General features: G+C 51.8%; 1 protein-coding gene across 2 annotated transcripts in view; it reads right to left on the minus strand.

The window, feature by feature from the left end:
- RNF135 (ring finger protein 135) overlaps window positions 1-25909 on the minus strand; it is a 127404-nt gene that overhangs the window by 52082 nt on the left and 49413 nt on the right. The window contains exon 6 of one of the 2 annotated variants that reach the window (XM_078654376.1): window positions 8653-8739. The exons of the other annotated variant lie outside the window; for it this stretch is intronic. Within the exon in view, the coding sequence (XP_078510502.1) occupies window positions 8653-8739 (87 nt within the window). The remainder of the gene's footprint in view (window positions 1-8652; window positions 8740-25909) is intronic. 2 annotated transcript variants of the gene reach the window in all.

Below are 25909 nucleotides of genomic sequence, written 5' to 3' on the forward strand. Positions count from 1 at the left end.
GTCTCTCTCTGCTGGTTTACTGAATTGCAGATCCCTTAGTAAACACAAAATTGAAATCTTGGATTTGATTGTAGATACTAAGCTCGACCTCCTGTTCCTCACTGAGACCTGGCTGGAGGCCAATTCCGATCCAGATATTATAGAGGCTCTTCCCCCCGGCTATACTATAACTAGAATTGATACAGCAGTAGGCAGAGGTGGAGGGATAGCGGTGATTTTTAGATCTCCCCTTGAATGTACCATGGAACCTAGTATAGTATGTGATAGTGAGGCTGGCTTTTTTACACTGAAGATAAGCCCTAACCTTACGGCCAGCAGGGTGCAATTATGACTTAACCTTCTCGTCAAAGGACCCGGCCCCGGAACGATCGGTTCAGGAGGTCATCCCGACCGAAGCCCTTCCATCGCCGCCGCTTCATTTTACTGTATTAGTGTTACCACAGTGGGAGAAATAGCAGTGCGTGGGTCGTACTCCTGATTTAAATCCAAACTCGAATCTCCGTACAAGGAGTCTTCAACTCTTCAGGGCGGCCTCTCAAACAGCGGGCACGGAGGAGCCCGCCAATCACGGCATGTGAACAGAAAAGGTAGAGGCCCAATTCCGGAGCAGCAGTCCTTTAATCAGCGAAATCAGCACAATGCCTCCCATACCCCTACATGTTTCGGCACCTGCGCCTTGATCACGGGAAAGCGGCAGTTCACAAAGTGCATATGTGCGTGTGGTTTTAAAGATGTTGTGACTCACGTGACTGTTTAGCCTACGTCTCCCACAATGCAGCAGTAACATCAGGTAAGTGGTGGCATTCTTTCTGACAGTTCTCATATTGATGCACAGATTGTAAAATTGTATTTCTTTTCACTTTCCGCTGCATTTATTTCTCATTATATCCAAATGGAACACAGTCACGTTTAATAAGATGTTTGCCAGCAGGGTGCAAGATACATATACAGAGACGTAACCAGCTGTTTACGATACACCGCGCCTATCTCTCACCCTTGAGATTGTCTAAATTTCTCCCAGGCAAGAAATGCAATAAATGTAACTGCATCGAGGCCTCATTCGTCCACATGTTCAAGGAATGCCCTTACATCGCTCGGTTCTGGGAGGAAGTGAAAGCCACTCTGGATTCAATTCTAAACACCTCTCTGTCCATCACACTACCATCAATTATCTTTGGGTTGGATGCAAGTATGACTGGTCAGGCAAAGTCCTTCTTGTTTTATGCAGTTCCGCTGGCTAGGAGACAAATCTGTAAAGTTTGGGCGGAAAATACAGCACCATCGCATGCAAGTTGGTTGTCATCTATGTATGAAACATCTAAAGTTGATTTGGCCAGAACCTGCAGTAAACGTAACTTGGCTTTTTGGGACCTGTTGGTCCAGTGGCGATAGTGTCCGGGTTTTTTTTTTTTTCCCCCGGTCCTATGATTATGCCTAATTTATTCCAAGGATCAGGGCCCCCCCTCCGCTTTATCATTGGTCCTTCAGGTTTAAATTAAATACCTAGTTGGAGAAGGTGCAAGTCGACTCCCATCCATCACCTCCTCCTCTAAAGATCCATCTTCTGCCAATCTTGTTGAATCGTGTCACCGAGTGGGCGAACGGTAAAATCTCGAGTAGCTCGGAGTGCGACACGCTAGACGGTTGTCGGTTTTCTGAGAGGAGGGCAGGCAAATACGGACAAAAAAAAAAAAAGATACATATACAGACATAAAAATACACATATATGTATGTATGCAAACAGGATGGCGATCCCCAAGCAGGGGTCCACCCACTAGACACCAGAGAGGGGGGAGCGGCTCCTTGGGCAAGGGACATTGCTTCCCCCAAATAAATGTTATAATTTAGTCTTTCTGACCCCCCCTGGGGGGGCGGGCGAAACGCCCACCAGACGCCAGGGATTTTTTTGCGCATATATTATTAGGGTGGGTGCGGCCATTAAAGGGCATGTCCATGCCCCCACCCCTGCAAAACGTACTGCCTTTCTGTAGCGGGTACTTGGGCCTCCCACACATGTGAAGCAGCATTTTTATCGGGAGACCTGGGGGAACGCTGGGGGATATGAAATTTGTGTCAGCCAGGTAATGTCACAACATTCCCACACAAAAATGTGTGAAAAAAGTGATTTTTCCAGCTAAATTTGAGGTCTGTGAAATTGTGGTGTGTCCACGTTGCATTTTGTGCTGTTTCCTGGTGCGGGCACTAGGTCTACCCACACAAGTGAGGTACCATTTTTCTGGGAAGACTTTGGGGAACGCGGGGTGGGTGGAAATTTGTGGCTCCCCGCAGATTCCAGAACTTTCCACCACAGAAATGTGAGGAAAATGTGTTTTTTTGATAATTGTTTAGGTTTACAAGGGATTCTGGGTAACGGAACCTGGGGAGAGCCAGTCAAGTCACCCATCCTGGATTCCCATGGGTGTGTAGTTTTAAAAAATGTATAGGTTTGCTAGGTTTCCCTAGGTGCTGGCAGAGCTAGGGTTCAAAAACTACAGCTAGGCACTTTGCCAAAAAAGGGTAATTTTTTACTGTGAAATTGTGGTGTGTTCACGTTGTGTTTTGCACCGTTTCCTGTCGTGGGCACTAGGCCTATCCACACCAGTGAGGAACCATTTTTCCCTGAAGACTTTAGGGAATGCGGGGTGGGTGGAAATTTGTGGATCCACGCAGATTCCAGAACTTTCCACCACAGAATTGTGAGGAAAATGTGTTTTTTGACCCTTTTTTAGGTTTGCAAGGGATTCTGGGTAACCGAACCTGGTGAGAGGCAGTCAAGTCACCCCATACTGGATTCCCCTGGGTGTCAATTTTTCAAAAATGTATAGGTTTGCTAGGTTCCCCCTGGTGCCGGCAGAACTAGGGTTAAAAAACTACAGCTAGGCACTTTAACAAAACAAGCATTTACAATGCAATGGTCTCGGCATCATTAAAAGTAGAGCTATTGGCATTGCTCATGACATTTCTTTTTTTTCCCTTAAATCATAAATAACAGCACTCACTGCTCTGCGCACTCACTGCTCTGCGCACTCACTGCTCTGCGCACTCACTGCTCTGCGCACTCACTGCTCTGCGCACTCACTACTCTGCACTCTGCACTCACTACTCTGCACTCTGCACTCACTACTCTGCACTCACTGCTCTGCGCACTCACTACTCTGCACTCTGCACTCACTACTCTGCACTCTGCACTCACTACTCTGCACTCTGCACTCACTACTCTGCACTCTGCACTCACTACTCTGCACTCTGCACTTCACTACTCTGCACTCTGCAGTTCACTACTCTGCACTCTGCACTCACTACTCTGCACTCTGCACTCTGCACTCTGCACTCTGCACTCACTACTCTGCACTCACTACTCTGCACTCACTACTCTGCACTCACTACTCTGCACTCACTACTCTGCACTCTGCACTCACTACTCTGCACTCTGCACTCACTACTCTGCACTCTGCACTCACTACTCTGCACTCTGCACTCACTACTCTGCACTCTGCACTCACTACTCTGCACTCTGCACTCACTACTCTGCACTCTGCACTCTGCACTCACTACTCTGCACTCACTACTCTGCACTCACTACTCTGCACTCACTACTCTGCACTCACTACTCTGCACTCACTACTCTGCACTCACTACTCTGCACTCTGCACTCACTACTCTGCACTCACTACTCTGCACTCTGCACTCACTACTCTGCACTCACTACTCTGCACTCTGCACTCTGCACTCACTACTCTGCACTCTGCACTCACTACTCTGCACTCTGCACTCACTACTCTGCACTCTGCACTCACTACTCTGCACTCACTACTCTGCACTCACTACTCTGCACTCTGCACTCTGCACTCACTACTCTGCACTCTGCATTCACTACTCTGCACTCACTACTCTGCACTCTGCACTCACTACTCTGCACTCACTACTCTGCACTCACTACTCTGCACTCACTACTCTGCACTCACTACTCTGCACTCTGCACTCACTACTCTGCACTCTGCACTCACTACTCTGCACTCTGCACTCACCACTCTGCACTCACTACTCTGCACTCACTACTCTGCACTCACTACTCTGCTCTCTGCACTCACTGCTCTGCACTCACTACTCTGCACTCTGCACTCACTACTCTGCACTCTGCACTCACCACTCTGCACTCACTACTCTGCACTCACTACTCTGCACTCACTACTCTGCACTCACTACTCTGCACTCACTACTCTGCACTCACTACTCTGCACTCTGCACTCACTACTCTGCACCATTGCGAAGATTCAGCCTTAATGTATGGACATTCGTACTGTCCAGCATATGTGTAAATGATGCTCCACTTACACGGTCACGGGTATAGATAACCAGCACTACACTTGCATAGAATACTATGAGAAGTCGAACATTCCACAAGGGTTTTAAGCCACTTCTGAGGTACCAGCCAAGTATTTCTGCCTCTTCAGAATCACCAGTGGCACTTTTGTACATGGTGTGAGGTAAGGGTTACTCTTTTGCTGAGATACAGAATCGCAGAGGCCTCCTAAAAGCAAAGTCGTTCCCCTGTGCAAAACAATTATCTTATCAGGCAGCCCGTGAGACAGTAAGCATGTGCGCAATACGAAGAAAGTGGAACGCGAAAAAACGCAAAATTGGATCGTTTCCCCCGATTTCTGTCGTTTCCCTCAATTTCTGCTTAGGGTCGTGTGACCGAGACTCGAACCCGGGTCCTCTCGGTCCGAGGTCGAGCGCCCTAGCCGTTAGGCCACCTCCTCTCCGCTATAAAAGCGGCATGCGGGGAGCATCTTGTGGTTTTCAAAACCCATTTGTGCGGCCTACTCTCCGCCTCCGTATCCCGTGTAATCGGAAATGTGTGGCACCGTCACAAGCCTCTCCGTAATTAGCACCGGGGCTGAGTAACGAGAGAAAGGATTACTCCCTTATAAAGTGCTTGAAACCCGGCTATCGGTATAAAGCGCCACTTAGATAAACAAGGCCACAGTTAATTGAATGCCCTCCATTTTTTAGGTCTAAATTCAATCGCGGGCCCTATGCTTTATCCCATTCTCAAAGAAAGGGAACTTCGTATCCTTTAATGTAAGTTCTTGAACTGAAAAGCTTATTATTCTTTCAACAGTAGCATGTCTCCCTCTTGTTTAACTCCACCGAGAGTTTCATTTGCAAGAGAGTACCCAAAGCGCTACTGAGAAACTAGGGGCTGTTGCATTTAAATATCCGCAAGCCCAACACCAAGGCTGCCTAGTCTTGAATTTGTCTTGTGCTTTTTTACTACGGAGGCCGCTAGCAACCCTTCCGCCTTCCGGCCATGTCGGAGGCTGCCCCAAGTATTACATTATTTATCTTGGCGCTGTGCAATGGAGTTTCTTGTTACCCATCTCAACGAGCGTCATGTTATCGACCTTAGACGAATGATAGGCAGGGCAGCCCTACAGGATCGGTGCCTCCTGGTCCTCGTGGTGTCCAGCTGGAGGGCCTACTCTTCAGGGTACAATTGAAAGACCTGAACTTGCCATCACAACTGTCAGTCGAAAAAGGGGGCGGGTTATGCCTCTCACCGTGGCCTCGGTGGCCTGCGCAGTGCCTACCTCCCGGTGCTGGAAGGTATTTCGTGCGTAATAAATTGGACATAAGCTGGGCAGTCTTTAATAAGAGGACGTGCAAGATTATCCCTTTCACCGGCCAAAGCTTATCTCTCAATGGATGGCTGAGGGCCATTGCTCTACAGTTAATTAGCAGCAGAGGTAAATCAGGCTCTGGAAGGAGACGATCTCCACACATCTATCTTTGGAGGGCTTCTTAGGTCAGAGGTCACAAAGGACCGATGTGTGAGGCGGGAGGAGGCCCGAGAAATGAAAGAGCAAACGGCTGGAAAGGATCCCAGTGCATCTGAGAAAACCCAGCGCTGAACACTGTGTATTTCAATATAAACAAGAAATCACTGAGGTCCGTTTTTTTTTTGCCGAGTTTTATATAGCGCAAACTTGACCCGAATCGGGTATCAGAGCGCTTTACAGAGCACCAGTTACGTTACATGAGGACACAACACTCACCTTTAAAGTTGCTGGGGACGGCCGCCGGTGCAATCTGCAGACTGCAGAGTTCACAGGAGAGGAGGGGCTGGGGCCGGGAGGAGCAGCTCAGGCTCGCAGTCCGTAGTCGCAGGCTCCGCTCAGCTCGAAAGGAATTTGAAAAGGAGGAAGTGAGGGGGGGGGGCCAAAGATAAAGGGCAAGATTACCGTGTCACTGTTCTGTTGCATGCAATGGTGTACGCGCGCGCACCATCTGGATTGCATTACACGGGCACTCTGACAGCTCGTAATTAAGATTAATCACTCTGCCGTGCTCGTTCTCGCACACAATATGCCACATCGGGCACGCGTAAATTACTTACATCCTATCACGGCAACGCTAATACATACACAGCACAGCGAAGACGAATCACTAGGCAGATGACAAAATACACTAAGGAATGTGTCTGTTCAGACCCCTAGAGATCCTTTCTTTCTTCTTTAGCATTAGGAGCTCGAAGCTCCACCCCCTTCGTGGGCGGAGGCCGAGCCCTAAAAAGGGTCATTTTTCACTGTGAAATTGTTGTGTGTCCACATTCGTTTTGCGCCGTTTCCTGTCGCGAGCACTAGGCCTACCTACACAAGTGAGGTACCATTTTTATAGGGAGACTTAGGGTAATTCAGATTTGTAAAGCAAATGTTATTATCTATTACTTTCGTTGTATTTCTGCCTTCCAAATAAAAGACAATGAGTAAAAAATAAGTCATTTTGAAAAATGACTGATAATTCTCATGCTAGTATGAGTATACCCAATTTCTGAGATGTGCAAATATCTACTGTTTCCAAACTCTATATTTTGTTCCCATTTCAGAAATATATAGGTGTCTTTCATACCGATTTTTCCATGTATACATTTTCCCAGAATAAATGCTATATACCAAGTACATAATAAATAAACATTGCAAGTCGCTGCTCAGTTTTCGATTCTGGGTTCGTCGGGTTCTTGGTGAACATACAAGTCCTATATATCCCAACAACCAGTAAGGTCCCACGGATGTAACAGTATATTGCTTTTAAAGATCTGTCATAATTAGAAGTTGTTACAGGTGACAACTTTGACACAAAAGGCTGTTTTTTCAACTAATTTTCAATTTTTCCTATATTTAACAGTAAGTTTCTTTAAAGAAACCTTGAAGGATCCCCACAAATGACCCCTTGCTGAATTCATAATTTTGTCTACTTTTCTAAAATATACAGCTTCCAGGATCCATTATTGCTTTCAAACCCATTTCTACCATTACCTAGAAGGGGGTTGAAAGCACAAAAAATAGTCCCAGAAAAATGCCAAAACTGTGTAAACAATTTTGGTTTTCTGACAAAAGTCTGTCATTCCCTAAAATATGGGAAAATTGTGATTTCAGCCCCACAAACCATTTTTTGATACCATTTGCAGGGAAAACCCCAGACGCTTTCATTTGCAGCACTTTTTTCCAATATTTCCCCCCCCAAAAACCAAAATGTAGCTGTATTTTGGCTAAATTCTGGGTCCCCTCCAGGGGAATCCACAAACCCTGGGCACCTTTAGAATCCCCATGATGTTGGAAAAAAGCACACAAATTTGGCATGGATACCTTATGTGGTCAAAAAGTTACAGGGTCCTAAGTGCGAACTACCCCAATAGCCAAAAAAGGCTTAGCACAGGGGGGAAAAGGCCTAGCAGTGAAGGGGTTAAAAAATGTCTTTAGGTTATTTTTCAGAATGTGAATTTACATTTGCTGGTCATAGATTCTCCACAGTAAATGAGACAATGTTGTGCCATATCAATAAATTCTTAAAAATAACAAGTTCCTAATATGCTTTCTGATAAACACATACTAAATCAAAAAATAAGTGGTATATCATATAAATATAATATATAATATACAATTATAGAAAGAAAATATGAAAATCTTAGAGGCTCAGTTGAAAAAAATGAGTGTTACAATTATGAAATAGAATTTTAAAAAACCTTAGATATTCTGGAAAGAAAACAAAGGTTACATTATAGTTAGGAATTAGCATTTAAAAAACCTTAGAAATTCACTTAAAAAATGAAAGCTCACAGTTAGGAAATAGAATTAAAAAACCTTAGAAATTCACTGAAAAAATCTAAAGGTTACAGGTATGGTATAGTTAGGCTGAAAATCTCACTCGTACAAAACCAGAGAAATTCAGCAATTATAGTTAGCTGAGCTAGCTATAACTCGCACCCCCGCAATGCACTGCTTATGACCTCACATAGTACATCACTAATGACATGGTCAGTGACCTACCCTAACCCTGTCAGGATTCAGGTTAAGCACAGCCACACAAGCAGGTTATTCTGTACATGGGGCTTGGAGACAATGGAAGACGGTTCAGTGGAAACTGAGGAGGTGGGGAACACTAGACCGCTACAAAAGTATTGGACACTATAGCAAACTACATTCTGCAATACATGTTATACTGCCTGGAGTAGTAAACGCACGCCACATTCCAAAATGTCTTAAAGTTTTAAGTCACATAATGTAGGAACTACTGGTGTACAGTGTTACTTTATTCAAAATCAGTATTGCTCAAAATGCAACAATGGATTACATTGCGATATGCACTTACATAGTGAAAACGGGTGTGATTTGATATGTGGCAGGCCATCGAGATCAGTCCCTGTGTTACTGGCGGCCACCACAGGTGAGGAGATGCCTGGAAATGGAGACAAACAAACAGATCTGTCTAAAATAAGAATAAGTTCGTTTGTTATGAGAAATATCTTTAATGCCAGTGTTGCATATGCAAAGATATAAAATGCAAAGAATCACTGTACATAGAAGGTTCTCCATATTTTGTTATTGGTTCTGCCTGCCCTCTAAAATAGTTGAATACATCTGAAAATACGTGAATATGCCTATGAGCAATGTGCAGAATGTGATGCTTTGTAAATCTTTTATTATTTTAAAAAATAGACCTCAAGAACCTTCGCTAAAAAAAAGAAAATAGCAGAATATGACTACATTACTATCAGCCGGTGGTTGGCACTTGCTGGAATCATTAAGCAATGACGCCAACTCCCAGAATCCCTTTCCTAACACTTCCATTCGATGTCACCTAGAACCCTTTGCCAAAGTTATTGCAATTTATTGGCCACTTATCAGTGCTCTCATCTTCTCAATTGCGCTAAGAGTACCTCTGGGGCTTGTTGTGAAGGCTGGTGCAGAGAACCAGTTAGACACATAGGGGTTCATTACGATGGCGGGCGGACCGTAGGGGAGCCAGGGACCGACCGCCGAAGTCGCGGCTGTCCCGCAATGTAAATTAGGATGCGCCCGCCACACTGGCGGGTGCATCCTGGCCCCTTAACATTGCGGGTGGATCTGCTGGCTGCAGTCCCACTTGCAGCGTAAATGGACTGCCACATAGTGCATGGCAATGAGAGGGGTACCATAGGTACCCCCCATGTGCACCCCCCAACACCATGGGAGCCTGCTACAGGCCCCCAACAAGACCGTGAGCCTTTCCATGGCAGCAAAGCCATCATGGAAAGGCTCATTGCCGCACTCTTCATAATATGGATGGCGGTGTCTCACAGACACCGCCACCATGTTGTGATCTTTTTCCGCCCGGTCGACAAGTCGACCAGCGGAAAACCGGCGGACGGTCTTTCCATCCGCCGGAGTTCCCCCCGCCATACTAATATAGCAGGGGGGAAATGGGTGGCGGACAGAGGGAAATGTAGGGCGGATCACAACAGACATGCGGGCGGTGGCACTCTGCCCACATCGGAATCAGCCCCAAAGACTTGGGAATGGATTAGCGCTCGACTCCACGTTAAAGCCGAGCTGCCACCTGGCCTGTCTGACACTTCCCTCAAGGCAGGTGATGCCAGACGCTCTACCATGCAGAGTTCAGTAACCAGTGCCGTTGAGCGGAGGGCGGGTCAGGCAGAGCCAGGTCACTTCCGCACTTCCGCATTGACAGAGCGGTCAGCGCTCTAGTTGCTGTACCTGAGGGTATTTAGCCCCCTCGTCACAGTAAGCGCGCAGCGGTCGCGCGCAGCGAAGCGCCTGAGACGCGCCAGAGAGAAGCCCGTCTGCGCCCGTCCGCGACAGGACGTGGCTAGGGGCTATGGACGTTCCATATAAGTCTACTAAGGTATATAGACGGTCTTACTCTTCCCAGGCCTTACTGCGCCTACGCCCTACTGTGTTAACTCCTGACTGTAAGCTACCATCTTTCTGTTTTCCCGAGGGGCCTTTTTCATGTAGATCATGCTATACACAATTTCAGACAGTTAAACATTCCTTCGAACTGCGTCCCTGTAATACTCCCAAAGTATCGATACAGGAGGGAAGGATTCTGTTGTGTAATGTTAGATCTTTGGTTAAACACTCCTTCGAGGTCTGGGACCTGATCTCTTCCCAACAAGCAGATCTCTGCTTTTTAACAGAAACATGGCTGAAGCCCCATACCACCCCCGCTATTACCCTTGGAATACCCGAGGGTTACAAAATTATCAGATTAGATCGACCCAAAAAAATCGGTGGGGGAATAGCAATTGTTTTTAAAAATGAGATTTCTGTTTCGGTCATTGATCAGTGCTGTAATTCAGACTTAGAAATGATGATTTTTAGGATTGGCTCCTCCACTAAATATAGTAGGAAAGGAGCCTTGGTTTATCGCCCACCGGGCCCTTTAAAAAATGTGTCCAAACAGCTAATGGAAGCACTAGCCCCCTATGTGTGTCAAGATAAAGATTTCCTGTTGCTCGGGGACTTTAATATTCATAGTGAAGAAGAGGCCAACAGTGATGCACAATCTTTTCTAACTGACATGTCTCTTCTAGGATTAAAGCAATGTAACCATGGACCTACACATCAGGCGGGACACACCCTGGACCTGATTATATCCAACGTCCCTGGTATTAAATGTTGTGTACCCAAACAATATCCTTGGACAGACCACTTTGTACTTGAGTTCTCTATGCCGATAAATGACTACCGACCTATCTCCCACATACAAATTCCTCCTAAACGCAGACAGTGGCACAAAATAACTAACACTGATTTTGCGCAGAAATATCTTTCTCCCCCTATTCTCTGTACAGATGACATTAATATTGCCCTCTCTACTTGGGATTCTGCAGTCACTGCCGTGGTACAACAAATTGCCCCGATGAAGACTTTTAAAATTAGTCTAGCCAGGAAGCAAGAGGTCTGGTACTCAGAGGAACTGCGTAATCTCAAACGCTTAGTTAGAAAGGCGGAGAAAACTTGGAGAAAAACCTCCTTGGAGGAAGACAAAATCAAATACAAAACTAATCTTAGTACCTATCACAAAGCCATAAGATCTGCACGGAAAAACCATGTCACTGCCCAGTTAGAAGCAGCCGGCAATGACTCAAAAACTCTCTATCAGATTGTCACATCATTTCTGAAACCCAAAGCGTGTGAAAGTGCAGACATGGCCTCACAACAGCTTTGCGACAGCATCTCCTGCTTCTTCACAGACAAAATCGATGCCATCTACAATAAAATAGAGGCATATAGTTCTGGCATAAGTAGCCAGGATAACCCTACTCTGGTACAGACTGCATCTACTAACATCTATTCTTTCAATGATTTCCCTGAGATATCGTTAGCAGAGGTTGAGAGACTGTTTACGGACATCAAAAGTGGAAGTCCCGCGGACCTGCTTCCAGCCAGACTTATGGGCCCTCTAGGGAGTACACTAGGCCCTGATGTTCAGAAACTGGTGAACCTCTCACTTACATCTGGAGTTGTCCCACAGTGCTGGAAAAAAGCCCTAGTTAGACCCATCAGGAAGAATTCATCTGTTCCTTGGACCAACATGTCTAACCTGAGGCCTATCTCCCTCCTACCATTCTTAGGGAAAATTATTGAAAAACATACCAATAAGCACCTATCCACCTACTTGGAACAGTCGGGTAGCCTCGACCGATCTCAGTCAGGCTTTAGGCCAAAATTCAGTACAGAAACGGCCTTGCTGTCGGTAACGGACGATCTGCGGCTGTACCAGGACAGGGGCTACTCTGTTGTCCTGGTGCTGCTAGATTTATCGGCAGCGTTCGATACGATTTCCCACACCATTCTGATCGAACGACTGTCCAGGAGTGGAATCGGCGGCAGGGCACTGGATTGGATCAGGAGCTTCCTCTCCAACCGCACCCAATCTGTCAGCATGGGTGAGTTTAGGTCGGAAGAGGTTAACATCACCAAGGGAGTACCACAGGGCTCTTGCTTGAGCCCGACTTTATTTAACACCTATGTGGCTCCCCTGGCAGATGTTACCAGAGCTTTTGGGTTCTATCCAGTGTCCTACGCTGACGACACGCAGCTGCTCTTCCCTTTTAAACACCTTTCCCCGGAAATAATACAATCTTTTTCCGATGGGATGAAGGCAGTTGCTAGGTGGATGTCCTCCAACCTCCTTCAATGTAACGTTGGAAAGACGGAGGTGATGCTCTTCGGGGAAGCTAGGATTCAATGGTCCCCCGACTGGTGGCCTTCAGACTTGGGCCCAGTTCCTGAGCCCAAAACAGTAATCAAGAATTTGGGAGTCACATTGGAGCCGGAGCTGACCATGAAGCATAATGTTAACATCACTGTGGGATCCTGTTTCCATGCGATTGGTCTGCTCCGTAGGATTTTTCCTTTTCTACCGGACTCCCATAGGAAAACCTTAGTTCAAGCTCTGGTCATAAGCAGACTTGATTATTGTAACGGTCTTCTGGCAGGTGCAAATGAGGAGGTTCTAGACCGTCTACAGGTGGTACAAAATACCGCAGCTAGGCTGGTGCTAAATGTACCTCCTAGATCCCCCTCCAAACCATTACTTCAAAAACTACATTGGCTACCAATACGCCAACGTGTGAAGTTCAAGACCTGCTGCGTTATCCATAAGGGACTTAATCAATTGGGACCAGAGTATCTAGCCAGCAAGTTTGTTCCTTATGCCCCTACTCGATCCCTCAGATCCAGTGACCAGCTGTTACTGAATGTTCCTAGAATAACTAAATCCAGACTAGGTGGTAGGGCCTTGTCTGTAGTAGGTCCTAATCTTTGGAACTCCCTCCCACTTTCACTAAGACAGTGTCATAACCACCTCCAATTCAGAAAATGTCTGAAAACCTTTCTGTTTGGCTCAGTTTAGTTGTTTATTCTCTGGACTCGGAACCTCACAATACTCTCTTTTTAATTGAAATGCTCCTTTGTCAGTTGTGTTACTGGTTGCCAACAGCGCGGAGATACTCCTTCGGGAGTCTATTCACAGCGCTATAAAAACTCGCAAATAATAACGCATCCTCACCATGAATCCAGTATTTCTGTGTGCAGCACCCATTGAGAGCTCAACACAGCAGATCTGTGCCGTGAAGTGCAGCACCGAGCGTGTGCAAGGAACAGGGCAATACAGAACATGTGTGCAAAGCTGTTTACTAGAGTAGTGCACAACACATGCTGTTCGCAGTGTGATGAATCAGTCTGTGGGGTTTGCACACACTGGTCTGATGCAGTCACAGTCTGTCATTTCAGGTCTAACAGGTAGTCAGAAATAGAAGATTACCTATAAATGATTTATTAGAAAGGGTTTACTGGAATGCTAAATGTTTGATGCCGGAGGGCCATGTTCCCAGCCACTGCGTCCCACACTGCCACTGTCCTTTGTTCTCAGCCGTCACTCCCTGTGACTCCATCGCCGGTGTCTCAAGCACAGCCTTCCTGGGCTTCTGTAAAGGGAGTCTGATTTGTAGACACCAGCAGGCAAGCAGATGCTGCAGAATGGGTCGTTCTCTGCCCTACTATGCATCACTTCATTCTTCACAGAAAGTGCTTCAGTTTTTAAGTCTAAGCAATTTTCGATGCACTTAGCATAAACATAATTAATACTCTCCCATTGAATCAGGGGGAATACTTTTTAATGTTTAAAGTGACATTTACTTTTAATTTATGAACCAAAGAGCAAATACTTCTGCCTCAAAAATATTATTTCGAACCCTTTGTATTACACCCAAGAGACAATAATGAAATTTATAGTGGAATTAAGCCCTCAGGGTACTAATTAAACGTTTCCCTTGAGGATTCTTATAATCAGTTTGTACATCTGCAGGGAGTTTAAACAACTCACAATTAGTTATCTTAGTTATACTGTGAAAAGGGCACAGGGTTGTGTCCTTTGGTGTGGGAGATGATGGCGAAGCACTATTTGCATACAAGAAGGTAGATTATCTAAACAACCGTGCCTTGAAGAAGGGTGATAGGCTGCCCTGCAGCCACCAAGGTATTTGGTCAGAGTATAAAAGGGAACCTGTTACACCAAGAGGAATAGTTTATTTCAAACACGCCAGATACTTCAAGATCACACAGAGGTGCATGCCCTTTCCTTCATGCTGGGCTCTTCTGGAATGCCCCTACCCACCAGGGGCACCTCAGCTGCATTCAGGACCGGGCCTTCAAGTCGCTGGTTGACATCACGCTGCATACTTCATCCCACTGACCCAGTGACACGGGTGGTTAATCAGCATCACTGATTTACTTCTCATGGCCAAATCATTTTCTACCCCTTGTTTCAGGACAGCAGACACATCACCATCACTTCAGCATTTTTCCCGATACAACAAATAAGACAGGGGTGGAGGAAGGAAGCGAAAGAATAACTAGCATGGCTGAGGCACAGCTGCTTATATGGGAATGCCATGCAGCTCGGACACACCACCGCAGAGCGGGAGACAAGCAGCTCCCAGTGGCCACGTAGCTAGGACACACCACTACAGAGCGGGAGCCAGTGGCCACACAGCTAGAACACATCACCGGAGAGCGGGAGCCAAGCAGCTTCCAGAGGCCACTCAGCTAGGATACACCACCACAGAGCGGGAGCCAAGCTGCAACCTGTGGCCATGCAGCTAGGACACACCACTGCAGAACAGGAGCTAGGCAGCTCCCTGTGGCTACGCAGCTATCACACACCTCTGCAGAGCGGGAGCCAAGCATCTCCCAGTGGCAACGGAGCTAAGACACACCACCACAGAGCGGGAGCTGAGCAGCAGCCAGTGGCAACGCAGCTAGGGCACATCACCGCAGAGCAGGAGCCAAGCAGCTCCCGTGGCCAAGCAGCTATGACACACTAAAGCAGAGCGGGAGCTAGGCAGATCCCAGTGGCCATGCAGCTAGGATGCATCACCGCAGAGCGGGAGCCAAGCAGCTCCTAGTGGCCACGTAGCTAGGACACACCACCACAGAGCGGGAGCCAAGCAGCTTCCAGTGCCACACAGCTAGGACACACCACCACAGAGCAGGCGACAAGCAGCGCCCAGTGACCACGCAGCTAGGACACACCACCGCAGAGCGAGAGCCAAGCAGCTCCCAGTGGCCACGCAGCTAGGACGCACCACCACAGAGTGGGAGCTGAGCAGCTCCCAGTGGCCATGCAGCTAGGACACACCACCGCAGAGCGGGAGCCACGCAGCTCCCAGTGACCACACAGCTATGACACAATACCACAGAGCGGGAGCCAAGCAGCTCCCATTGGTCACGCGGCTAGTACACACCACCGTAGAGCAGTTGCCAATCAGCTTCCAGTGGCCACGCAGCTAGGACACACCATCGCAGAGCAGGAGCTACGCAGCTACCAGTGGCCATGCAGCTAGGGCACATCACCGCAGAGCTGGAGCCAATCAGCTCCCAGTGGCCACGCAGCTAGGACACACCACAACAGAACGGGAGCCAAGCAGCTCCCAGTGTCCACAAAGCTAGGACACGCCACTGCAGAGCGGGCGACAGCAGCTCCCAGTGGCCACGCAGCTAAGGTACACCACCGCAGAGTCAAGCATCTCCCAGTGGCCACACAGCTATGACATACTACCACAAAGCGGGAGCCAAGCAGCTCCCAGTGGCCACACAGCTAGGACACACCTCCGCAGAGCGGGAGCTAGGCAGATTCCAGTGGCCACGCAGCTAGGGCACACTACTGCAGAGCGGGTTCCAATCAGCTCACAGTGGCCACACAGCTAGGACACACCACCGCAGAGCAGGAGACAAGCAGCTCCCAGTGGCCATGCAGCTAGGATGCACCACCGCAGAGCAGGAGCCAAGCAGCTCCCACTGGCCATGTAGCTAGGACACACCACCACAGAGCGGGAGCCAAGCAGCTCCCAGTGGCCACGCAGCTACGACACACCACCACAGAGCGGGAACCAAGCAGCTCCCACGGGCCACAAGGCTAGGACACACCACCGCAGAGTGGGAGCTAGGCAGCTCCCTGGGGCTACGCAGCTATCACACACCTCTGCAGAGTGGAAGCCAAGCATCTCCCAGTGGTCACGCAGCTAGGACACACCACCGCAGAGCGGGAGACAAGAAGCTTCCAGTGGTAACGCAGCCTGGGCACACCACTGCAGAGCGGGAGACAAGCAGCTCCCAGTGACCAAGCAGCTCTGACACACTACCACGAAGCGGGAGCCAAGGAGCTCCCAGTGGCCACGCAGCTAGGACACACCACCGCAGAGTGAGAGCTAGGCAGCTTCCAGTGGCCATGCAGCTAGGGCACACCAGCGCAGAGCTGGAGCCAATCAGCTCCCAGTGGCCACGCAGCTAGGACACACCACAACAGAACGGGAGCCAAGCAGCTCCCAGTGTCCACAAAGCTAGGACACACCACCGCAGAGCGGGCGACAGCAGCTCCCAGTGGCCACGCAGCTAAGGTACACCACCGCAGAGTCAAGCAGCTCCCAGTGGCCACACAGCTATGACATACTACCACAAAGCGGGAGCCAAGCAGCTCCCAGTGGCCACATGGCTAGGACACACCTCCGCAGAGCGGGAGCTAGGCAGATTCCAGCGGCCACGCAGTTAGGGCACACTACTGCAGAGCGGGAGCCAATCAGCTCACAGTGGCCACACAGCTAGGACACACCACCGCAGAGCGGGAGACAAGCAGCGCCCAGTGGCCATGCAGCTAGGACACACCACCACAGAGCGGGAGCCAAGCTGCACCCAGTGGCCACGCAGCTAGACACACTACCACAGAGCGGGAGCCAAGAAGCTCCCAGGGGCAACGAAGCTAGGACACACCACCGCAGAGGGGGAGCTAGGCAGCTCCCTGTGGCTACGCAGCTATCACTCACCTCTGCAGAGTGGAAGCCAAGCATCTCCCAGTGGTCACGCAGTTAGGACACACCACCGCAGAGCGGGAGACAAGAAGCTCCCAGTGGTCACGCAGCTAGGGCACACCACTGCAGAGCGGGAGACAAGCAGCTCCCAGTGACCAAGCAGCTATGACACACTACCATGAAGCGGGAGCCAAGCAGCTCCCAGTGGCCACGCAGCTAGGACACACCACCGCAGAGTGAGAGCTAGGCAGCTTCCAGTGGCCATGCAGCTAGGGCACACCAGCGCAGAGCTGGAGCCAATCAGCTCCCAGTGGCCACGCAGCTAGGACACACCACAACAGAACGGGAGCCAAGCAGCTCCCAGTGTCCACAAAGCTAGGACACACAACCGCAGAGCGGGCGACAGCAGCTCCCCGGGGCCACGCAGCTAAGGTACACCACCGCAGAGTCAAGCAGCTCCCAGTGGCCACACAGCTATGACATACTACCACAAAGCGGGAGCCAAGCAGCTCCCAGTGGCCACATGGCTATGACACACCTCCGCAGAGCGGGAGCTAGGCAGATTCCAGTAGCCACGCAGCTAGGGCACACTACTGCAAAGCGGGTGGCAATCAGCTCACAGTGGCCACACAGCTAGGTCACACCACCGCAGAGCGGGAAACAAGCAGCGCCCAGTGGCCATGCAGCTAGGACACACCACCGCACAGCGGGAGCCAAGCTGCACCCAGTGGCCACGCAGCTAAACACACCACCACAGAGCGGGAGCCAAGAAGCTCCCAGTGGCCACGCAGCTAGGGCACACCACTGCAGAGCGGGAGCTAGGCAGCTCCCTGTGGCTACACATCTATCACACACCTCTGCAGAGTGGGAGCCAAGCATCTCCCAGTGGTCACATAGATAGGACACACCACCGCAGAGCGGGAGACAAGCAGCTCCCAGTGGTCACGCAAGTAGGACACACCACCGCAGAGCGGGAGCTAGGCAGCTCCCAATGGCCACGCAGCTAGGACACACCACCGCATAGCGGGAGCCATGCAGCTCCCAGTGGCCATGCAGCTAGGGTACACCACCGCAGCGCCGGAGCCAAGCTGATTCCAGTGGCCACACAGATAGGACACACCACCGCAGAGCCAGAGCTAGGCAGCTCCCAGTGATCATGAGGCTAGGACACACCACTGCAGAGCGGGAGCTATGCAGCTCTCAGTGGCCACATAGCTAGGGCACACCACCAACGAGCGGGAGACGAGCAGCTCCCAGTAGCCACGCAGCTAGGACACACCACCGCAGAGCGGAAGCAAGGCAGCTCCCAGTGGCCACGCAGCTAGGACACACCACCGCAGAGCGGGAGCCAAGCTGCTCCCAGTGGCCAAGCAGCTAGGACACATCACCTAAGAGTGGGAGACAAGCAGCTCCCAGTGGCCACACAGCTAGGACACACCACCACAGAGTGGGGGACAAGCAGCGCCCAGTGGCCACGAAGCTAGGACACACCACTGCAGAGTGGGAGCTAGGCAGCTCCTTGTGGCTGCGCAGCTATCACACACCTCTGCAGAGCGTGAGCCAAGCAGCTCCCAGTGGTCACGCAGATAGGACACACCACCGAAGAGTGGGAGACAAGCAGCTCCCAGTGGCCACACAGCTAGGACACACCACCTCAGAGCGGGGAACAAGCAGCGTCCAGTGACCATGCAGCTAGGACACACCACCGCAGAGCGGGAGACAAGCAACTTCCAGTGGCCACACAGCTAGGACACACCACCGCAGAGCGGGAGACAAGCAGCTCCCAGTGGCCATGCAGCTAGGACGCACCACCGCAGAGCGAGAGCCAAGCAGCTCCCATTGGCCATGTAGCTAGGACACACCACCACAGAGCGGGAGACAAGCAGCTCCCAGTGGCCACGCAGCTAGGACACACCACCACAGAGCGGGAACCAAGCAGCTCCCAGGGGCCACGAAGCTAGGACACACCACCGCAGAGTGGGAGCTAGGCAGCTCCCTGTGGCTACGCAGCTATCACACACCTCTGCAGAGTGGAAGCCAAGCATCTCCCAGTGCTCACGCAGCTAGGACACACCACCGCAGAGCGGGAGACAAGAAGCTTCCAGTGGTCACAGAGCGGGAGACAAGAAGCTTCCAGTGGTCACGAAGCTAGGGCACACCACTGCAGAGCGGGAGACAAGCAGCTCCCAGTGACCGAGCAGCTATGACACACTACCACGAAGCGGGAGCCAAGCAGCTCCCAGTGGCCACGCAGCTAGGACACACCACCGCAGAGTGAGAGCTAGGCAGCTTCCAGTGGCCATGCAGCTAGGACACACCAGCGCAGAGCTGGAGCCAATCAGCTCCCAGTGGCCACGCAGCTAGGACACACCACAACAGAACGGCAGCCAAGCAGCTCCCAGTGTCCACAAAGCTAGGACACACCACCGCAGAGCGGGCAACAGCAGCTCCCAGTGGCCACGCAGCTAAGGTACACCACCGCAGAGTCAAGCAGCTCTCAGTGGCCACACAGCTATTACATACTACCACAAAGCGGGAGCCAAGCAGCTCCCAGTGGCCACATGGCTAGGACACACCTCCGCGGAGCGGGAGCTAAGCAGATTCCAGTGGCCACGCAGCTAGGGCACACTACTGCAGAGCGGGTGCCAATCAGCTCACAGTGGCCACACAGCTAGGACACACCACCGCAGAGCGGGAGACAAGCAGCGCCTAGTGGCCATGCAGCTAGGACACACCACCGCACAGCGGGAGCCAAGCTGCACCCAGTGGCCACGCAGCTAGACACACCACCACAGAGCGGGAGCCAAGAAGCTCCCAGGGGCCACGAAGCTAGGACACACCACCGCAGAGTGGGAGCTAGGCAGTTCCCTGTGGCTACGCAGCTATCATACACCTCTGCAGAGTGGAAGCAAAGCATCTCCCAGTGGTCACGCAGCTAGGACACACCACCGCAGAGCGGGAGACAAGAAGCTCCCAGTGGTCACGCAGCTAGGGCACACCACTGCAGAGCGGGAGACAAGCAGCTCCCAGTGACCAAGCAGGTATGACACACTACCATGAAGCGGGAGCCAAGCAGCTCCCAGTGGCCACGCAGCTAGGACACACCACCGCAGAGTGAGAGCTAGGCAGCTTCCAGTGGCCATGCAGCTAGGGCACACCAGCGCAGAGCTGGAGCCAATCCGCTCCCAGTGGCCATGCAGCTAGGACACACCACAACAGAACGGGAGCCAAGCTGCTCCCAGTGTCCACAAAGCTAGGACACACCACCGCAGAGCGGGCGACAGCAGCTCCCAGTGGCCACGCAGCTAAGGTACACCACCGCAGAGTCAAGCAGCTCCCAGTGGCCACACAGCTATGACATACTACCACAAAGCGGGAGCCAAGCAGCTCCCAGTGGCCACATGGCTAGGACACACCTCCGCAGAGCGGGAGCTAGGCAGATTCCAGTGGCCACGCAGCTAGGGCACACTACTGCAGAGCGGGTGCCAATCAGCTCAGAGTGGCCACACAGCTAGGTCACACCACTGCAGTGGTCACGCAGATAGGACACACCACCGCAGAGCGGGAGACAAGCAGCTCCCAATGGTAACGCAAGTAGGACACACCACCGCAGAGCGGGAGCTAGGCAGCTCCCAGTGGCCACGCAGCTAGCTAGGACACACCACCGCATAGCGGGAGCCATGCAGCTCCCAGTGGCCATGCAGCTAGGGTACACCACCGCAGAGCCGGAGCCAAGCAGCTTCCAGTGGCCACACAGATAGGACACACCACCGCAGAGCCAGAGCTAGGCAGCTCCCAGTGGTCATGAGGCTAGGACACACCACTGCAGAGCGGGAGCTATGCAGCGCCCAGTGGCCACATAGCTAGGGCACACCACCAACGAGCGGGAGACGAGCAGCTCCCAGTAGCCACGCAGCTAGGACACACCACCGCAGAGCGGAAGCAAGGCACCTCCCAGTGGCCACGCAGCTAGGACACACCACCGCAGAGCGGGAGCCAAGCTGCTCCCAGTGGCCACGCAGCTAGGACACACCACCGCAGAGCGGGGGACAAGCAGCGCCCAGTGGCCACGAAGCTAGGACACACTACTGCAGAGTGGGAGCTAGGCAGCTCCTTGTGGCTGTGCAGCTATCACACACCTCTGCAGAGCGTGAGCCAAGCAGCTCCCAGTGGTCACGCAGATAGGACACACCACCGCAGAGCAGGAGCCAAGCTGCTCCCAGTGGCCACGCAGCTAGGACACATCACCGAAGAGTGGGAGACAAGCAGCTCCCAGTGGCCACACAGCTAGGACACACCACCGCAGAGCGGGGGACAAGCAGCGCCCAGTGACCATGCAGCTAGGACACACCACCGCAGAGCGGGAGCCAAGCAACTTCCAGTGGCCATGCAGCTAGGACACACCACCACAGAGCGGGAGCCAAGCAGCTCCCAGTGGCCATGGAGCTAGGACACACCACTTCAGAGTGGGTGCTAGGCAGCTCCTTGTGGCTGCGCAGCTATCACACACCTCTGCAGAGCGGGAGCCAAACAGCTCCCAGTGGTCAGGCAGCTAGGACACACCACCGCAGAGCGGGAGACAAGCAGCTGCCAGTGGTCACACAGCTAGGACACAACACCGCAGAGCGGGCGAAGAGCAGCTCTTAGTGGCCACGGAGCTAGGACACACCACCACAGAGCGGGAGCTGAGCAGCTTCCAGTGACCGCGCAGCTAGGGCACACCCCCGCAGAGCGGGAGCCAAGCAGCTCCCAGTGGCCAAGCAGCTATGACACACTACCACAGAGCGGGAGCCAAGCAGCTCCCAGTGGCCATGCAGCTAGGACACACCACCGCACAGCGAGAGCCAAGCAGCACCCAGTAGCCACGCAGCTAGACACACCACCACAGAGCGGGAGCCAATCAGCTCCCAGTGGCCATGCAGCTAGGACACAGCACCGCAGAGCGGGAGACAAGCAGCTCCCAGTGGCCATGCAGCTAGGACACACCACCGCACAGTAGGTGCCAAGCAGCACCCAGTGGCCACGCAGCTAGACACACCACCACAGAGCGGGAGCCAAGAAGCTCCCAGTGGCCATGCAGCTAGGACACACCACGGCAGAGCGGGAGCTAGGCAGCTTCCTGTGGCTACGCAGCCATCACACACCTCCGCAGAGTGGGAGCAAAATATCTCCCCGTGGCCATGCAGCTAGGACACACCACAGCAGAGCGGTAGACAAGCAGTTTCCAGTGGTCACACAGCTAGGACACACCACCGCAGAGCGGGAGACAAGCAGCTCCCAGTGGCAACCGAGCTAGGACACACCACCGCAGAGCGGGAGCTGAGCAGCTTCCAGTGGCCATGCAGCTAGGGCACACCACCGCAGAGCCGGAGCCAATTAGCTCACAGTGGCCACGCAGCTAGGACACACCACGCAGAGTGGGAGCCAAGCAGCACCCAGTGGCGACGCAGCTAGACACACCACTGCAAAGCGGGAGGCCAGCAGCTCCCAGTGGTTGAGCAGCTAGGACACACTACCACAGGGCAGGAGCCAAGCAGCTCCCAGTGGTCACACAGCTAGGACACTCCACCGCAGAGAAGGAGCTAGGCAGCTCCCAGTGGCCACGCAGCTAGGACACACCATCGCAGGGCCTGAGCCAAGCAGCTTCCAGTGGCCACACAGCTAGGACACATCACCGCAGAGCCGGAGCTAGGCAGCTTCCAGTCATGGTCATGCGACTAGGACACACCACTGCATAGCGGCAGCTATGCAGCTCCCAGTGGCCACATAGCTAGGGCACACCACCACAGAGCGGGAGACAAGCAGCTCCCAGTAGCCACGCAGCTAGGACAAACCACCGCAGAGCGGGAGCAAGGCAGCTCCCAGTGGCCACGCAGCTAGGACACACCACCGCAGAGCGGGGTCCCAGCAGCTCCCAGTGGTCACGCAGTTAGGACACACTACCACAGGGCGGGAGCCAAGCAGCTCCCAGTGGTCACACAGCTAGGACACTCCACCGCAGAGAGGGAGCTAGGCAGCTCCCAGTGGCCACGCAGCCAGGACACACCACCGCATAGTGGGAGCTAGGCAGCTCCCAGTGGCCACGCAGCTAGGGCACACAGTCGCAGGGCCTGAGCCAAGCAGCTTTCAGTGGCCACACAGCTAGGACACACCACCGCAGAGCCGGAGCTAGGCAGCTCCCAGTGGTCATGCGGCTAGGACACACCTCCCAGTGGCCACATAGCTAGGGCACACCACCACAGAGCGGGAGACAAGCAGCTCCCAGTAGCCACGCAGCTAGGACACACCACCGCAGAGCGGGAGCAAGGCAGCTCCCAGTGGCCACGCAGCTAGGACACACCACCGCAGAGCGGGAGCCCAGCAGCTCCCAGTGGTCACGCAGTTAGGACACACTACCACAGGGCGGGAGCCAAGCAGCTCCCAGTGGTCACACAGCTAGGACACTCCACCGCAGAGAGGGAGCTAGGCAGCTCCCAGTGGCCAAGCAGCTAGGGCACACAATCGCACGGCCTGAGCCAAGCTGCTTTTAGTGGCCACTAAGCTAGGACACACCACCGCTGAGCCGGAGCTAGGCAGCTCCCAGTGGTCATGCGGCTAGGACACACCTCCCAGTGGCCACATAGCTAGGGCACACCACCACAGAGCGGGAGACAAGCAGCTCCCAGTAGCCACGCTGCTAGGACACACCACCGCAGAGCGGGAGCAAGGCAGCTCCCAGTGGCCACGCAGCTCGGACACACCACCGCAGAGCGGGAGACAAGCTGCTCCCAGTGGCCACGCAGCTAGGACACATCACTGCAGAGCTAGGCAGCTCCCTATGGCTACGCAGCTAGAACACACCACAGCAGAGAGGGAGCCAGTGGCCACGCAGCTAGGAACAAAGAACAGCCATTTTCCGATGCCAGAGTTTAGTTCTTCACAGAAGCCAGTGGCACAGAAAAGTTCCAATGGAAAATAATGTTTATAGGAAGGAAAAGGCATGGGTTCCCTGGATCTTTATGACTGAAACTTTTAGACTAAAGTAGCTGAGCTAAGGTTCAACCTTCAGACCTGCAAGTACTCAACTGGAATGGCAAGACAGGAACAAGCAGGTAAACCGAACAAAAAAGAGAGAGATTGCTTACTCTGTGTCTTGGTAATTTCAATTACATATTTTTACATGACTTGCTTAACTGCAGTATATATATTCACTTTACATAAGCCTGGTTTGGAACTCAAAAGATCTTCAGGCAAACAAATTGAAATCTTCCTTCACAGCTTCATCTCTGCCATGACATTTTAGCTGCTATTGTCCCAGTTTCTTCACTGCACCTTCTACAGGACTACGTAAGATAGCTGAAAATGTTTACTCAGATTCTATTTTCTCCCAGGAATTTTTCTTGCTGTCTGTAAAACATAGCACACCTACCTGTGGCAAGGCACCTGTTGGAGGAAACTTGGGAATGTGAACTAACACTGCCACAAAAAACGCAGCATAGTGAAGTGCCTCCATTTGCTGAGGAACCAGGATGGCTGCTCATCCCTCCACTCCCTTTGGTAACAATAAGTCAACCATCCCCCTGCTGGTGCAAATACTCCACGGTAAATATAGCATTCCACCAGTCCCTGTGCTCCCTTAAGTCTCCTTATATAGGTGCCACTTCCACACCCAGCGTCCTCTATGACTCCGTAATACATACAAACCCGCATTAACCCTTCTTTTGGTCACTCAGATTATAGCCAATAAGACTCCCATATATCTGGTCAACTGCTGCTCCTGCTCCCCTGGCACGCTGGAAGCGAACCCCACAGCACATGGAAGCCCCTGCAGCTTCGTAATGGGTTTCCCAAAGTATGCAAGAGTGTCTGAGGACCCTGGTCCCTCCTTACAGGCGTACATAAAATATTACAAAATGTTCATGACTGTGGAGCTCACGCCTACCGGCCCAAATATTCAACAACAAGTGTCAGCAACTGGTTCTTAATAAGGATCGCCTACAATAGACACAATTGCAAGACAGCCCTTCTTCTACTGTCACCCTGGCGCAGTAAGGTAAAAAAACACAAAACGAGTTTCCTCCCTCCACCTTACCACCTTCTTTGTTAAAAAGACAAGCTAAAAAAGTAACTGGCACAACATTTTTTATTTTAACGCCGGGGTCCCTTTTTGACCGACCTCTCCCCCACCCCCAACAATTACCTGTATGTCTGGGTAGGCTCACTCTGTCCCTTTTGTTCCCTTTTGTTTATATTTTTCTGAACATGGAGCTCAGAACAGCAGGGTGGCCACAACAGGAATTTTATGCATCAACCATATAATCTGGGTACAACAGATTCGCAAATCCAAAGCAGAATTCTAAAATCAGCAGAGCATGATGGGAGGAAAAGTTCCCCAGTCTATTGAGGATGGGAATGCCCCTTGCACGTGTACAGTAGTGCCTCCAACCCTGAGTGCCCAACTCCTAGTCTCCGTTATCTTTGGCCACAGCCCCACGCTAATGTGGCTTGTACAGGAATGCCCAGGCTTGTCCATTGAAGTGAGTACAGCCCTGGACCTGTCATGTGAGGTGGCGCCAAGCGCGCTTCCCATAGTGGCAGTGGTTTACTGTCCCAGTCATTGGTTCTAGTTTGCTGAGCAGTGGTGGCAGTATAGCGTGTTTTAGAAATCCTGTATTGTGAGCAGACCTTTTTACCCGGGTCTCTGAAGTTGTGGTCTGTTGGCCCACTTGAGTGACGTTCGTCTGCCATAAGTTCACCTGGATCCTTGCAGTAATA

Source organism: Lissotriton helveticus, chromosome 7 (assembly GCF_964261635.1).
Source record: "Lissotriton helveticus chromosome 7, aLisHel1.1, whole genome shotgun sequence".
Lineage (NCBI taxonomy): Eukaryota > Metazoa > Chordata > Amphibia > Caudata > Salamandridae > Lissotriton > Lissotriton helveticus.